The sequence below is a fragment of the Diadema antillarum genome, unplaced genomic scaffold, assembly GCF_040938485.1.
Source record: "Diadema antillarum isolate AM-2024a unplaced genomic scaffold, OU_Dant_1.0 seq00000122_RagTag, whole genome shotgun sequence".
Classification (NCBI taxonomy): Eukaryota; Metazoa; Echinodermata; class Echinoidea; order Diadematoida; family Diadematidae; genus Diadema; species Diadema antillarum.
Window position 1 is genome coordinate 75,744 of NW_027271202.1, and position 16,702 is coordinate 92,445.

General features: G+C 38.3%; 1 protein-coding gene across 1 annotated transcript in view; it reads right to left on the reverse strand.

The window, feature by feature from the left end:
- Positions 1 to 15,512, reverse strand: part of LOC139727204 (serine/threonine kinase-like domain-containing protein STKLD1) — a 33,192-nt gene extending 17,680 nt beyond the window's left edge. Inside the window, exons 1-7 of the mRNA XM_071638162.1 lie at positions 15,454 to 15,512; positions 15,210 to 15,299; positions 11,363 to 11,407; positions 5,524 to 5,598; positions 3,495 to 3,599; positions 2,489 to 2,559; positions 514 to 626 (exon numbers count right to left, since the gene is read on the reverse strand). Of these exons, the coding sequence (XP_071494263.1) occupies positions 514 to 626; positions 2,489 to 2,559; positions 3,495 to 3,599; positions 5,524 to 5,598; positions 11,363 to 11,407; positions 15,210 to 15,299; positions 15,454 to 15,468 (514 nt within the window). The 5' untranslated portion in view covers positions 15,469 to 15,512. The remainder of the gene's footprint in view (positions 1 to 513; positions 627 to 2,488; positions 2,560 to 3,494; positions 3,600 to 5,523; positions 5,599 to 11,362; positions 11,408 to 15,209; positions 15,300 to 15,453) is intronic.
- Between the last annotated feature and the right edge of the window lie 1,190 nt (positions 15,513 to 16,702).

The window sequence follows — 16,702 nt, forward strand, 5'->3', positions numbered from 1 at the left end:
AAAAAAAATTGTGCTATCTGAAAAAATTCTTAAGCATTTTATTGTTTTTGCAATTTCTTATGTATTTCTTTGTTTTTCGACTTTATGTTTTTTTTAGTTTTTTCGATGAAATATGCCCGTGACATCGCTCCGAACAAGAAAATATGTTATTCAGTGATTTTAATCAATAAAACACCAAAAAAATCATGCTTTTATGAAATTTGCCTGTAAGCACAGTTTGCATTGAAATTGTACACGAATTCACGTTTTTGAGCAGGTTTTGGTCTGACATGCATGTACATATTTATGCGTAACTTCGGAACCGCGCGCCCGGGCATCGCAAATTTGGTGTCAAAAGATGCGGGAGACTCGAAAGAAAAAAGTCATGAAACGTCGCGGCGATAGCTTTTTGCAATTGCGATACATCGCGCGGAACGTCGAAGGGGGGCCTCGGAGGCCCCCCCCCCGGCCTAGTTAGGGTTAAAGGGCCTACATCCTCTTCATTAATGCTGCCCCTTTAAATGCTGTACATACCAACAGTGGTCCTGGCTTTGGTACGGGCATCGTCCATGATGGTAGCCACACCAAAGTCACCCAGAGACAGCGTCAGGTCGTCTGTCAGAAAGATGTTACTTGGTTTCAGGTCCCTGTCCAGGAATACGATTGGAGGAAATATGGAGGATTAGGAGAACACAACAAATCAGAGATCTTCATACGAGTTTAAATCTTACTTCTATCATAACCATCACAAATACAGGCACACACACACAAAAACAAACAAACAAACAAACAACAAACAAACACAGAATTACATTAGTTTATGATGCATAATAATACCTATACAGATTAAAATGTCAAAATATCATGCTGTTGTGGCCGATAATTGAAAGTTGTCCAAAGAGAAGGTTATCAAGAACTGAAGTAAGAGACACAAATTCCACATCGTAATAAAAATTTGAATGAAATGATACAAATCCTATGGCAATCACACATCTCCTTGAATAACAGTCCTATCAGCAGATCATTGACTGTGTCCAATGGACAGCTCAAAACTGTAAATGGGCACAGCATCTTTGTTTCATGGTGGTCTTTGTTTTGTTCATGAAATGACACCACAAATTTTAAGTTATCTCCAGAACATTAACTTTATGAATCTGCCGATGGTATATTCCGTTTCATACTCCCATCCCTCTTTCACAACAAAACAAGTAAACATAAAATACACCTAATTTGGCAGACATGAAAACCGAGCACAGGACAGGAGATGTATAATTAAGCCAAATAATCCTAAAGACTCCTTTGTCTGTTGCATACAAAGTTTGATGAAAAAGTGACCCGACCATCAGCTTTCCCGTTTCATTTGGTCCAGTTTATTCTAATTTTCACTGACCAAATGCTCTAATATGTTGCATTTACTTTAAAACAGGAAGTAGATTCTCCCTTACATATTGTCTGTGGTTATCAGAGTTCGATCATATGATATTCATTCTGCCTCCTAAACAATTATCCATTACTATATGTGACCTGCTACAACAAAATGATCCTAAAGTCGGGCGATGTCGATTATTTGTAAATTGCATGACACCATTCCCTAATCTTTCTGCTTTAAATTGATATATAACACGTCTTATAAAAATAATTGGTTGCGGATATATCGATGTTTAAAAGAGAGCATGTCAAGACGTCTGGGAAATCACTGTTTCGAGAAAAGCGCCCTAAAAGTTCTCCTTGCGACGTAATCACAATCAAGAGACACACAAGTCTGTATTCACCTCCGGACAATAGAAGTTAAGCCCTAGCAACCCCCGAACTGCTCATTCAAACACAGCGTCGGCGGTCTCCTCACCGACCAATCAGTGAGCAGGATGTCAGGAGAAGCGGCTAGGCATAGCGCAACCCGCCCGCACGCACCAGTCGACTGGGCAGTGTGCGAGCTTCACGCTTCAGTTAGCGGCAAGCAGCAAACTGACCAATGAGATCACTCTGGTCGTTGTTAGGGGCGGAGCCTATGTGTGGCGCTCAATCCAAATGTTCGAACCAGTTTCTGCTTCGTTGAAACGCCAAAAAAACATGGCCCAGAAAAATGCTATTTTTTGGTCTTTCCTTTCATCATTTTGCTTCAAAATTTCGACAGATGATAGAAGACATATCAGACTCTAATAATATGTCAAATTCAGAAAATCGTAAGTTTTGACCAATTTTGATGCTCTAACTTCAAACTCGATTTTCACGGCTTCGACTGTGCGCGAATTTAGGACCATTTTGTTGTAGCGGGTCACATATGTACTCTCCTTTAATTTGAATGCAATGAAATAACGAAAAAACAATATGTATACAGTACAGGCACAAATGATACAACACCTGTTTGTGGTATATCAGTTATGAACCTACATGCGACTAACAATTTACAGTGTGGAATCTGTGATATAACACGCAGGCACTTTTGGTAACAAAGAGTTACCCTCTTAACTAGTAATACACAAGAGTTAAATATGTTGGGCCACCTTACCTGTGAATGACTTTTCTGTTGTGTACAAATGCCAGGGCCTCAATCATCTGTCCACACCACTTCTTCAGGATCTGGGCAAAGAGAAAGAATTTTACATAATATTGAAAGCCAAATATAAATTCTACTCATAAACGCATTAATCCTAATCCAAATCCTAATCTTCACATCAAACTAAATCTACAACCATATCATTACACTAACCCTAAGTAAACCCTAAGTCCTTGGGGAAAATATGATCGGAGCGATTGTTGCCCGAAAAATGTTGTGTCAACAATAATGACAGGGAGACATGTACGTATAGCATCAGGTCCATCACAGACCTACCAAGTCTCATGCTTCAGTGACCCAACTCGCGTTCATCTGCAAAGCAATAATTTTCTCACACCTCCTAAGATATCGGCTAGAGGATACATTACATGGTTGTTTCTTGCAAATTACAGCTACATTTGCTATTCCAGATAGTCTATATAATCAAGAGGTCTCTACAAACATAATCAAAAAAAAAAAGTAATGCAGCTATACATTCTACAATTTTAACAAGTTGAGGACAAGTTCCGAGTATACTAAGGCAGGAGTCTTTGGGAAATGTGTGTTGTAGCAAAATCAGTCCATCCTCTAAGGATGGACGCACTCATCCTTGAAGAAAATTTGGGAAAATTGCTCAAAATGATGTGTTTCAGAACTATTGTCCACACATTGTATCACAAACAGGTGAGAATTATGCAAGTTAGATTGCATTGTAGGTATGCACCATCCTAATTCCAAAGTGGAAATGCTCCCTACCGTGGAAGGGGGACACCCTCTCTGGAACACCACCCCCACCCCCCCATCACGTCATGTCACACTCTCGTAGTTACTCTCTCAGCCAAGAGAGAAACTTGGCATCTCTGCCATCAAGCGACCTCAGATGAGCTCCTCTTAAATTTGGATTCAACATTTCTAAGAGCAGTTGTATGTACTAGTCATGGGAGATCACAGTTGATTAGAGCAGAATGGAAAATCTCACCAGTTCCTCAATGGCTTCGTTCTTCTTGCGCTTCTTCTTCAGCAGTCTGTCAAGGTCGCCCATCTTGTAGTATTCCATCACAATACACACAATGATGGCAGCTTCCTGAACATTCAACAGACAGACAATAAAGAACAAAACAAAACAATCATGAACATGGCATCAGCTAAACCCAATTCATGGGGAAAACGAAAATCATGGTTGCAAGATAATGTGCTGTTTACCATGCATCTGGTTTTCAAACCAAATGGGTCCTAAAGCTACACGGTAATTTACAACTTCAAAGAAAATCTTTCTCTCTCAAAACAGTCAAACAAACAAACAAACAACCCCCCCCCCCCCAAAAAAAAAAAAAAAAAAAGAAGACTGCACTCAAATATTCATTAAATCTCGACAGAATTTCTGCAGTAAATGGTGAACTCATTCATATCAGAACAAAACTGTACTGTACATAAATATAATTCATACCTCCTTGTCATCTCTATCATATGCTAACCCCCCCCCCCCCCATCTAATGTAGACAAATACACACAAACAAATTTTGCCTACTGAACTATTATACAGAGTTTTTTTAATTTGATTCTCTCAAGAGCAACTTTTGTTGTTGTTGTTGTTGTTGGTTTTTATTCATTCATTTATTTATTTATTTATTTATTTATTTACCATCATTTTTTTTGTATACTGGTATAACAATCATTAAGGGCAAATAAAGGTGATTACACTGTATGTATCAACTTAAAATCCTCCCCAGAACTTAGTTAATGTTAACCGCTCCTGATACCACTTTTCTTTTCTCCCATGATTGGATAGAAGAAGGAGAAGAAAAAAAAAGCTATGAAGTGTAGATTTGGGAATCCCCCCACAGTGCACCAGTGCATGCTCTTCACTGTGAAATCCATACATTTGTACTAACAGCATTGTGCAGAGACTGGATCGATACAAGGTCAGCAGTGAATCAGAAAAAGCAGCCTGTCTTGGCACAACAGAGCCCTTTGCTATCAGCTCAATTTCTTTGACCAGCCCCCTTGGTAGTCACAAAAGACTGTCTTTAGAATCATAAACACTTTTCCTGGTGAACCAAAGGGTTCCTTTGTTCTGGGGAGACAAGAGTAGGTACATGTAAGTCTTTGATGCCAGGTTATTGTCAGCTTCAGCCCTGGAGGCAAAGCCAGAGGGGGCCATGATAACCCAGCATTTAAAAGGCTTTGTCTGCATTGACAATGGCTGAAGGGGATGGTTTCGCAACTTATAACAATAATCACTTTAGTGTGGTGAAAGATTAGGAAGAGTAAGATGTGTTCTATTGTATTCCATCAAACAAGTTTGAGGTGACTAGATTTCCCCTTGCCTAGGCAGGGCTCTATAAACTTGTACTTCAAATTACTTGCATGTTTTGTTAAGCCATATTCATAATTCAATCAGTGGTTTCTAGGTCTGAACTGTATGCTCGCTCGAAAATTTATGAGAAAAATTGCTCTTGAGCTGTGTTGGTGAATCAATTTACTGTGAGTACATCTTTGCCAAGTAAGTTTTATATTTGAAGAATAGGAATACTCCAAGAAGGAATTAAACATAGGAAATATTTCCACAAGGCATACAAATTGTGGTCAATGCAGAATTGCTTAATCTCCATGTGGAATGCAATAATTAACTAATCACAAAAACTGATTTTGTCGACAATAATCTTCACAATATTTCCAAGTACATTATTTGTGGGTACCGTACCCAAAACTCAAGTCACAATCAATTGAAAGTACATAATTATACATAAATACTAATATTCACTTGTGCAAAAAATTGAAATCATTTAAGGAAATGATCCTGAAACTCACTTAAGCAAGTGCAGAAGAAACTGTTCCTCTTGGGATATCAGCTTATTCAGAAGAAAAGCATGGCTTGTTTTTTTCAAGGTCATTTGAGATTCACATAACATGTGCAATGTCATGTGTCATTTGACAAAGAAAGAGTGAGAAACAGAGTATGAGAGAGAGGGAAAAAGGTACCAATGTTTGTTTTTCCCACCACATACCTCCTTGTCCCAGGTGACAAAGAAATCCTTGTAGCCACAGATGTATTCATGGCGCAGGTCCTGGAGGGCCATGGCCTAACATGGATAAAATAGACAAGAGCCCCAGATGACATATTAACGTCATGATAAAGTAAGATTCACATTGATATGAATTAGCAAATCTCGAGATTTGTATTGTGGAAATAATACTTTTACATCATGTAAAAATCTCAGTGCCATCCAAATCAAAAGATATCTTGCGATTATTTTGGAATTATCATGATTATATCGGTATCATCATGACAATTAGAGAAATAACACCACACTTTTCAACATGGTGAGTGCATCAACAAGCGAGAAAAAAAAATTGAGATTTTTTTATCCCAACATTCAAAACCCACACCACACTAGCACACAAATACAGGGTTAAGGGTCACCATTTCGACAGATTTGCTCTGTAGTACCATGTGCAGTTTGGTTGATAAGTTATTGCAAACAATTGGCATTTAGTGGGATAATTCTGTACATCTGAATGGCTGCAAAAAATCATGGTCTTTGGTTCACCATAGACATCCTGCTTCAAATGTACTTTATCTTAGACCCCGTTTACAGTGAGTGAAAAGGCCGGGCTCGGCCGTGGCCGAGCCCGGCCTTCATTTCACTGCCTTCATTTCACTGCGCAAAAGGCCAAATGCGGTTGGTACCAAAATCGGCCATGCATTTGGCCAAGCTCTGGAGCCCGGCCTTTTCTCACTGTAAACGCAAACTGGGCCAAATGCAGTACCAAATTGCGACCGGTGCGCTCCCAATAATAGTCGTTTTGTTCACAAGCAGAGCGCCACCACGACAAAATATTGAAAGGTTTGAATTAAAAGCCCGGGCTGAGCCCTCCACTGTAAACGGACAAAATTGCGGGGCCGAGTACCGCAATTGAGGCCGGGCTCGGCCCAGCCCTGCACTGTAAACGGGGTCTATGTGACAGTATTGTTTAGTGTTGCATATTGTATTTTTTCAATGATTTAATCATCAATGATAGTTGGGTTTTCATTTGAGATTCAGAAGTACAAGTACCAACTTTAATGATGAGAATCAATGTGATGATTTCTGGAGTAGAACACCCCAGAGACTTGATGGGTAAAAGAACACAAACATCATAGGTCTAAAATTTATTTATAAGCACTAGTAAAACTTTAGTCTTTTGTGACAACATATCATGATGCTTTAAAGAAGACAAAAAAAAAACATAGTTGGTAAACTGCTAGTGTACATACATTTGACTACTGAAATCTCAAAGAGTAGACTGTATTTACACAACCCCTTGTTGTGTAAAACCCTACAAGAGTTGCACTGGTTGATTTTACATAATAAGTAAACCTGAAAATCTGTTCTGATTTTGGGAATATTCTGACAAAACAATCCTTCCTTCATTTAAATCTGAAAACTGGAAAAGAAAATCATATGAAAGCAGTGTGTTTTGTAGACCAATGTGACTTTGTACGACATCTTTTTTTTTTTCAATATTCAGTATACACATGTTGTATGAGGTGTAAAAGTCTAGTTCATAAGAACCAACGTAAGAGAACACTGGAGTTCTAGCCACAATGATTGAGACTCCATTGCTACTTCAAAAAGCATAAAGTATGTGTTTAGCATGTCTGGAAGTGTACAATAATTTTTGGTTCATGTTTTGTGCACATGTTTCCACCATACCACGCAGCTTTAACAAGAGGTTGGTAACTGACACTGTAAAAAGACCTTGAGCACGAAAATAAGTTTTAAAGACATGATACAGGTGTACCGTATGCATCATGAGTTTATGTGTGGAAGCAACTGAAATGAACACCCAGATACAAAGTTGTATAAATTAGCGTTTAAACTATTCATAAGTCTTCTCCTCTTTATTTTGTTTCCCTATAATATTCAATTTTCCTCCACTTGAAATTTTCTGTAGTGTAAAAATACAGAGTACTAATCGGTACAGAGAATTACCTGACTCAAACCAAAATCTAGCCTTTTGACAGTGCCTAGTGGCTGTCGAATGAGACTGACTCATCACAACGAGCACTGCGAGAAACGGGTGAACGCGAGACCGAGTGGTGCAGCAAGGAGGTGCTTCCCACCTCCCTGGGTGCAGCAATGAGGCCTTTTGAAACCTTCTTTTTTATCCCCCTGCTCTCTCACGATGTAGGTGAGTATGAATTATTCATGGTTCATGAGTCAAACCACAGTTGGCATGCTAATGTGGCTTGTCAACCCTGGCAATGCAGGCAGCTCCCACAGGCAGGTAGGGCAGGCTGGATACAGATGAGCAAGCTGCGGACATGCATATCATGCATATTCATCAGATGCGAGATCATTGCGAGCACTACAGTCGCTGATTGGCCACTACCTTTTTGGTAGCAGAATCGACCAGAAACAAGGCTCAAAATAAGAAATTCATGTCAGGTTTCAAAAGGCCTCATGACTGTGCCTCTCGGTCTTGCATTCACCCAGTTCTCTCGCAGTTAGTCTCTTTTTCAGCCACGAGGTCTTGCCAAAAGGCTAACCAAAATCAGGATAAGTTCTGTTTACATGCATACCATTGACATTAATAGTAAACTATTTGAAAAGTATGCAAAATCTCCAGTGATATGTATTTCAGAGGCTCTTCGTATTAAGAGTTGGAGAGTCTTGAATCAAAGTCTAGTTAGGAGGTACTGTATACTCTGCACTACATACACACATACACTGTAACTTGTTTGACCTATGTAGGCTTTAGTAAACAGTTCTATGCAAACTCTGATATTCACTGCATTCATGAATGGCAAATACTCAGAAATCATTTACAAGCCTTGCAATGTAAACACACTTATCACTCCAGCATACTGGTATACTTCGATCAGCAAAAGAGCAAAAGCCGGATGTGGTTCACATTAACATTAAAACATAGCAGAGCTACAAAATGAACAAATCCTTGCACATTTTTGTTTGAATCTTGGGTTGCAAAATGCAATTCAGAACATTAGAAGTAGGATATTTTGTGTGTGTGCGCGCGCATTCTCCTAAAAGGCAAGCATGCTTGGTTCAACAACAGAATGCACATTTAATACACAGCTTGAAGTGTCTATAACTTAAAACCATCTCATCAATCAATCATCATGCTTTGAGGATTAAACAGAGTAGAATACAAAGAATCATATTATCATACTCTGTAAGTACAATTTATCCCTTTTATATTGACCAACTTGATATTTTCCTCTTTTTTTTGGGAGGGGGGGGGGTGGGGGGGGGGGGTGTGGTGTTCAAGGGATTTGTACATTTGTAATTAGAGCCCAACAGGAATGTTGTACACTGTAGATTACATTGAGTTGGAGCCCTGTAAACAAATGCAGGGAGGTGGCATAGCTTTGTGTCATTGCATTTCAACCCACATTCAAAATGAACGATCAGCTTCAATAGAACGATGAGAAAAGAACATTGTCCCAGACAACAATGTTGTTATATTTGCACCTGGTCTGGTGGGGGCTGTGTCAACACAATTAATATCACACCAGTTGAAGTGAGGATGCCATAAATGGTCTGAAAGCAGGAGAGGAAGGAATGGACTAAGGTGGGCTCAAAGACTGGCTAATACTAGACAATGCACACATGGGCCCGCAGTGCTGGTACAATAATGTAAGCTTTGTACGAACACTGGGATCATTTCCTGCCTACAAAGGTCCACTGTGGAATCACTTCAGATGATTTCAGCCATAGCCTCAGCTCATCAGAAACGGAAATTTAAAACTGCATTTAATTAAAGAGTACATATTGTGCTTCTTTGTTAAGTTCCATAAAGCGTTTTCTATTTTTTGGGTGTGTGTTTTTTTTTTTGGTTCTCTCTAGGCATGTGCTACACTATATCTTCCATCTATAAACCATCATGTCTGTTTTTAAATAAAAGACACAATAATGCAACAAAATGACAAATACAGAAAGCATAATAATGTCAATGTGTAAATGTTCCCTATTTATACAATTTTCTGACTTGTACATCATCGGTAGATAGACAAAAAGATAGAGAGATAGCTAGACAGATAGATAGAAGGATATTCAATGCATAGAAATACATACACATGTACATTGCACAGAAATACAATAGATATGGTAGATCAGACAGATGAATGGATAGATATGAGAAATCAATATCAAAAGTGCAATGTTTAATCTTTTCCTTGTGATTTTTTTTTTCTTTCTCTTTCCTATTCCAATTATCTCCAGTGTGGATACATCCAACAACGCATAACCTTCACATTTATATCAAAACCATCCGCTGCATAACGGAACGTGCCTGGCACACCCTCCCCGATCAGAGAGAGCAGACATCGTTACTGGTTGCTGGGGAGAGATATGGGGGCTGCCTTGGCAACTGCAGAATGCTCATGTGATAATTCAAATATCCGACGCAAAAATTAACCAGGATTCGCCTGCCCGTGCTCTCTCTCTCTCTCTCTCTCTGCTAACTGTCTGCACACTGAATGACTGTTTATCTGTGAATGCCTAGCTACAATGTATTTGTCACAATACAATTCTGCCTCCTTGTTTACATATACTTAGCAATAAACTGACAATGTGCTATTTAGTAGAGATCACATAATGGCTATCACTTTTCACATATATGACAGAGCAGCAACAATTTGACATGAATCATCTTGCATAGATTAGATGGTATCATAAACTCTGACTTTGAACATTCACATAACACATACCACAGATAATGCAATAGTGTTTGTATGTTTTGGAAAGCAAAGGCATTGAGATTGAATTTGTTTGAGATGTATAAAAATGAATTCAGATCTTTCCAATTTTATAAGTTAAACTGGTGATTTTCCTGTTTAGCTTCAGTATAATACACTTTGTCTTACTATCATAATCTGTTTTCAATGAATACAACTGAAATTGATCTAAAAATAATGTCTCCAAAGACTTTTAAAAGCCATTTTCAAATTTGATTTTTGCAAACTTGACTTCAGTCTTAATGATACAATGCTCAACATTGTGACCAGAACCATTCATTTTCTATTCACTCAAGGTACACTATTAAGCTGTTTCATGTCCCAGAGATTGTACTTTTGTATTTGTATGATAGGCAAGGAAATATTGCATTGGCATAGATACTCTATCCTTTGATATTATCTGTAACTAAAAATATAACAAATATCATCCTTTTGAATCCAGAAAATTCTGAAGAGGAATTTTTTCAAAATGAGTCTATTTTCTCTCATCCTGTGCATCATATATCTAGAGCATAGCAACTACAATAGTTTGTAATTTAAGCATTCATCAGGATTAATGTTTTGTAATCTATCATGCACTAGCCACAACCTATTTCATAATAATAAGACCCAATGGAAATAATTTTTGTAGTTCCCTCACGTCAGTCTCTAAATGTCATGTACATGTACACTGTATTTCAAAATCCAAACTGCTTAGACCAGCCCTGCAGTAATGCTGAATTGTGTACATGTATAAATGACTGAGCATGAATTGTGGCATCATGAACAAAAATAATCCATGAAATTTCCCTGCAAAATCTATATCCCCCCCCCCTTTTATCACATATTCATCCTTTTCTTTTATGAGTTTCAGAGGATGGATTTAAGCTTTGTCTTGTGTGAGACACATGAAAAATAAAAGGTTGACCCAATATTATCTACATGTATAACTTATGTGTTTGTTTTAGAAAAATTCTTCCCTCTTTAAAAATATCATTGCCAGGACTCACAAACGTATTCACTGGTGTAATGTCTGAAGAAAAGTTTTCAACAATATTCTCTGCTTCTTTAAAACTATATCACAAAGAGACACAAATACACATACAAAAAAGTCAAGAAATTCTTACCTCCTTAAATGCCTTGGTGGCCTCTGTCTCATCTGTGCATTCAACCTATTGGAGTAAATCAATCAATTATGCAAATTAAATGAAATATTCAATGCAAATTACAATGCACAAAGTAATTACAAGTTCAGAAAGAAGTTTCATTCCTTCACACAAATACAACACCATCTACTGTACAAGCTGAAATTTTTGCGAACAGATGTTTTCGCGAATTGCTACTTGGAGGACATTTTCGCGTGTTTTTTAATTTCGCGGTTGCGAGGGTCTAACTGAACTTAGTTATTCGCGCGTTGTTATTTTCGCGTTTCAAAGGCGATTCGCGAAATTTGCGAAAATTTCAGCTTGTACAGTATCATTTCTCAAAGCATATCTTACATTTTTAGCAACACTGCACACTGGCACTGGTCCGACAGCCCCTGACCAGTAAAAATCACTGTCTGACCAATAACTGTTTAAGGATTGGACCAGTAAAAAATGGAAAAACTGGGCACCTGCTGCTCTTAAAGACAGGTAGGACCAGTTAGAAAAAAAATGGGTTAGTGTGCAGCCATGTCTTTTGCATGTTCAAGGTGACTAAAACAAAGTCAAATCAGGAAAACGAAGTGGTTGACATCTTTGTAGAATCATACTTGCACATGAAAAAAAGATTATGGAATTGTAAATGAAAATATCAAAATTAATGGAATTAAAATATCTATGATTTCATCTAAAAGCAAGTACATACCCTAACTGTGGCTTCATCATCTCACAGTTCTACTGGTTTATTCCATCAAATATTTTTACAATTCATGTTTATGGCTGATGATTTAGCAGCTAACACCTACGGTAAACGTATTAACCCTCAAAAGTCACTGTTCTGTTCTTAATCGTACGCCTAATGATTATGTTGTGGAGGACATCATCTATTCTTATTGCTTTGACATTGTCAATACCAAAAGGAAGCTCATTGAGGATGTAGCCTGTACAGATCAATGGGAAACTTGTGAAGTGATGACATTATTTCAACCATGACTGTGGTTATTGTTACCAGTACTGCTAAAATGATGTGTTTACCATGAATTCTCTTTAGAAGTCATCTGATATTCTATCTAGGAACAGTGCAAATGCTTATAAATCGTCGCTGGGGTGACAAGACCTTGTATCTGCAATTTTGGTGGAAATGACTTTTTTGCATTTATGGTCAAATAATCAGTTAAGTGATATCCTGCCCAAATCCTAGCTGTATTACCCCAAAAATGAAGCCACAATGGCAAGTCAAAGGAACGGCTGTCCTATTCCGTATAGTGCTTTGGCCGCCATGTTTTTTGGCTCTCCTGAACATTTGACATTTTGTAGATCAATAAACGAGGTCTTGTCGCCCCAGCGACGTTATGTTGCTCTGTATTGATTTGTCATACCCTGATCATCACTTGTGTGGCCAAAGGAATATCTACATTATCAATATTATGCAATACATTTCATAATGATATTTTTGTTATTTTTCTTCAGATTACTTGGATACGTCCACACTAAAACTTTCCAAACCAGGATTTTGCCAGTGACATCATCTGTCAATCATTGCTAAAGTACTAATTATCAATATGATCTTAAAACAAAATATGTTGGCATGCACCTTCCTCTAGGCCAAGCCGAACTTGCATGTTTTCCTGCAGCATGATGTTAATAATTAACTTGTTGAAAACTAGTCCCAAGTATATCCGGGCAGGTGTCTATTAGAAATGGCAGGTTATAGCAATATCAGTCCATCCTCAATGGGTTAGTAACATGGAAACACGTGTATGTGTGGCATTTCCGTATTATATGCAGTGTGACAATTTCTTAGAAAGATAACACTTATAACAGAATTAAAGCACCATGTTCATCTCCCTACTGTTTTTTTCCACTGTAAACTATAGAAAGAACCATAGAGACACCCCAACACTGTGGATTCCTGACATTTTTTTCATTATTGCTGATGACGAAAACAAGTCAAAGATACAATTACTCATAGGAAAGATGATGACAGCCATATGTAATGGACTACAGCTGTATGCAACATCATTGCCATGGATACATGTGGTCGCCTTGCAAAAATTGTGAAGCTCCTTGCTTGAATTATGTAGCACTGTGATCACCACACTGCAAACACATAAATGTGACAAGAATTATGCAGCCCTCTCCAGCTCTAGAGAAACAGTCCAGGTTTCTGGATATTTTGTATGCCCCCCCCCCAAAAAAAAACTTATTTTGCTATACCACTCTACACTATCCTTCACTTTTAACGCACTGTCCCCACCACTTGCCAAATGTGCGTGTGTGCATGCATCTGACGCATCTGTGCACGTAAGCCATTATTATTAGGGGAGACTGGTACGAGGTTTACTACGTGGTAGTGAAGAGCAGTAGGTACAAAGTACAGTGTAAATTTAGGGACGGGGTGGGGGACGTACTGTACACGCCATATATTGCGCGAGTCTAAATTTTCGCGAATCGGGAATTCCTGATGATTTCGCGAGTGGTTTAAAAATTCACGATTGTGGAGTCCTGTACTGAACGGAAAAGTGTAAATCCATACATCACATTCACATCGGGATCAGAGTCAATATTTTTGCGTGTCTTTAATTTCGCAAATAGCACCTGACTCGCGAAATTCGAGAAAATAAAAATCTTGCAAAATATTCGGCGTATACAGTACATAAAGAAGTTTTTTCTATATTTCATACACTTGCATTCCGGATTAAATCAGAAGCAGGCAGTGCTGTGAAAACAAAACGAACCCTTTCTTTTAACAATCTGCAAGATCTCCATATATGGCAGGTCAGAGACAAATCTTAGGGCCATGTTGAATTTGCGTGATTCACAATGTAGAACATCTAAATAAATACAAACTGTCATTAAAATCAGTATAATTCTAACTTCTTCTTTTGCAGTAGGCTACTGCCATAATGTTCCAAATGGAACCAAACAGGCAGATATGTTATTAGTAGTTTAGTGCACAGATCAAATGTTATTGGCACAGGAGAGAAGAACTTATTGATCTTTCGATGTTACACTGAGTTAGGGCATTTAACAACATACACAACGAATCTCAGTCACTCTGTAATCTGGGCCCTGTTTCATAAAAGATGTTAGGATGGCAACTCTTGCTTGAAGTTAACTTGAATGGCAGCTTCCATACAGAATCCAATAGCAACAGCCAGTCAGGAAGCTGGATTCTTGTCGTTACCATGTCAATTGCCATTCCAGCAAGAGATGACATCGTATCAACCTTTTATGAAATGGGACCCTGGAGTCTAATAAAAGATATTTTCTTTGCATAGAAATCTAGATACTTGTTAGGCCTAACGTTAATTAGAATCTAACGTTAGGATGGGGGGGGGGGGGGGGTTGGGTGTCCGGACACCTAAGACTCTCGCGTACTGACTTGCTTATTTTACTTTGAATACGCATTTACGCACAGCTCCTCACTGCAATGTTTATGTAGCTATTGTAGGCACGTCATTGTCAAACCAGACGCACTTTACAGTACGCGTCCGGTCCCACAACCTGTCCGGACACCCAATGACTGGGTATACATTGTATTCGTGTTAAATGTAAAGTTCATGATGATGCATGGTTCTCAAAACACAACGTGACAATTTAAAATCAATACAATTAATTTAGGTGCCTACTGAAGAAAAAAGGGAATGTAATAAATCAATCTAGAACCTATTTGGTTCGGAAGTTATGTTATGATGATCAAAAAGGTCAAACCACAAGGTCACGCAATAATACAAGCTGTCAAAGAGGCTAACGCCGCCGCGCCGGCCGACAAGGGTGGACTGCACTTCCCCTACACTTGACAGCTGATGGTGCATGACATCCCCCTTACCTTTTTCAGCACATACGTCTTTCCATCATCCTTGTTCTTCGCCAGGAATACCTGCCCCTGGGCACCTTTGCCCAGTCGGCTGTTTTCGAGCTGTATAAGAAATGACAGGAGTAAATGACATTGAGAAGCAAAATGTACAACTCTGTTAGACAGAATTCGACCGATATCAAAACATAATTTCGTTTGGTACAGCAGAACACACGATTTCAAAGTAAGTTTCTTATCCCGGATCTACGAAACTCACCACATAGTTCTCCATCTTTCTTAGCTGTGCTTTTCCAGTGGCAACGCCAAACTACTTGCCGTGCGCATGCGTCAAATTGTGGGGACGGGAACAGCGAGATTTCATTTTGTACAACACCATGAGACTAACCGAGTCATATCAATCTTTGCATAATGAATCATCTTTCAATTTAGAAAACAAACACATATCACACACATGTATTTCAGTGAGATAACCTTTCTGGTCAATTTTGTATTCAGTCAAGCACTCATTAATCGTGTACACTCAACGAATTTTTAAAGGCTTTTTATTGATGAGCAATTAAATTAGAACACTCGTCTCATTTAAATGAATAAACTTAATTCAAGATATGCAGGAGTTATTTACAAACTAAAATTGTTTTTCTTCGAATAAAATATCATTGGTGTTATAACATTATTCAACTTTAACATTACCACTTTGTATTATTGAGATTACGAAATACTTGCGTGGGAAATCTCAGCCAGGATCAATATTGATAACGGATAACCGAAAAGAGAGTTTCAAGGCGATCCGTTTAGAATGTAAGCTCTAATATTCTCATTTTTGTGTGTGTGTGTTATTTAACTTACCCACAGGGCAATTTGTCACCGATTACCACTATTACCCGATATTACCGGTAATAACTCCCCGAAATTTGACTAAGACCAAATATTACCGTCATTACCATGTTATTACCCAAATGATATTACCTGTTACTGTTATCACCCTGATGAAACCGCATTTTACAGAGTTACAACAGGGTGATGAGGGGTAATATGGGTATGTTGAAAGGTTTCATTTGGTTATAACCCTGCAAACTTGAGTAATAACAGTAATCTTACAGCAATCCCAACGACATTTTCAAGTCCAAAAAAATACTATTATCACCCCGATCATAAGCAGACATTTTACTGAGTTACAACAGGGTGATGAGAGGTAATATGGGTAATGTTGAATGGTTTCGATTGCCTATAACATTGCAAACTTGCGTAATAACGGTTTACAGCAATCCCAGCGAATTTTTTTCAAGTCCAAAAAATTATTGTTATCACCGTGTTGAAACCAACATTTTACCAAGTTACAACAGGGTGATGAGGGGCAGTATAGATAATCTTGAATAACATTGCAAACTTGAGTAATAAAGCTGTAATCTCGTAGCAATCCCAGCAAAATTTTCAAGTTTCACAAATTACTGTTATCACCGTGTTGAAGCCAACATCTTACCGAGTTACAACAGGGTGATAAGGGT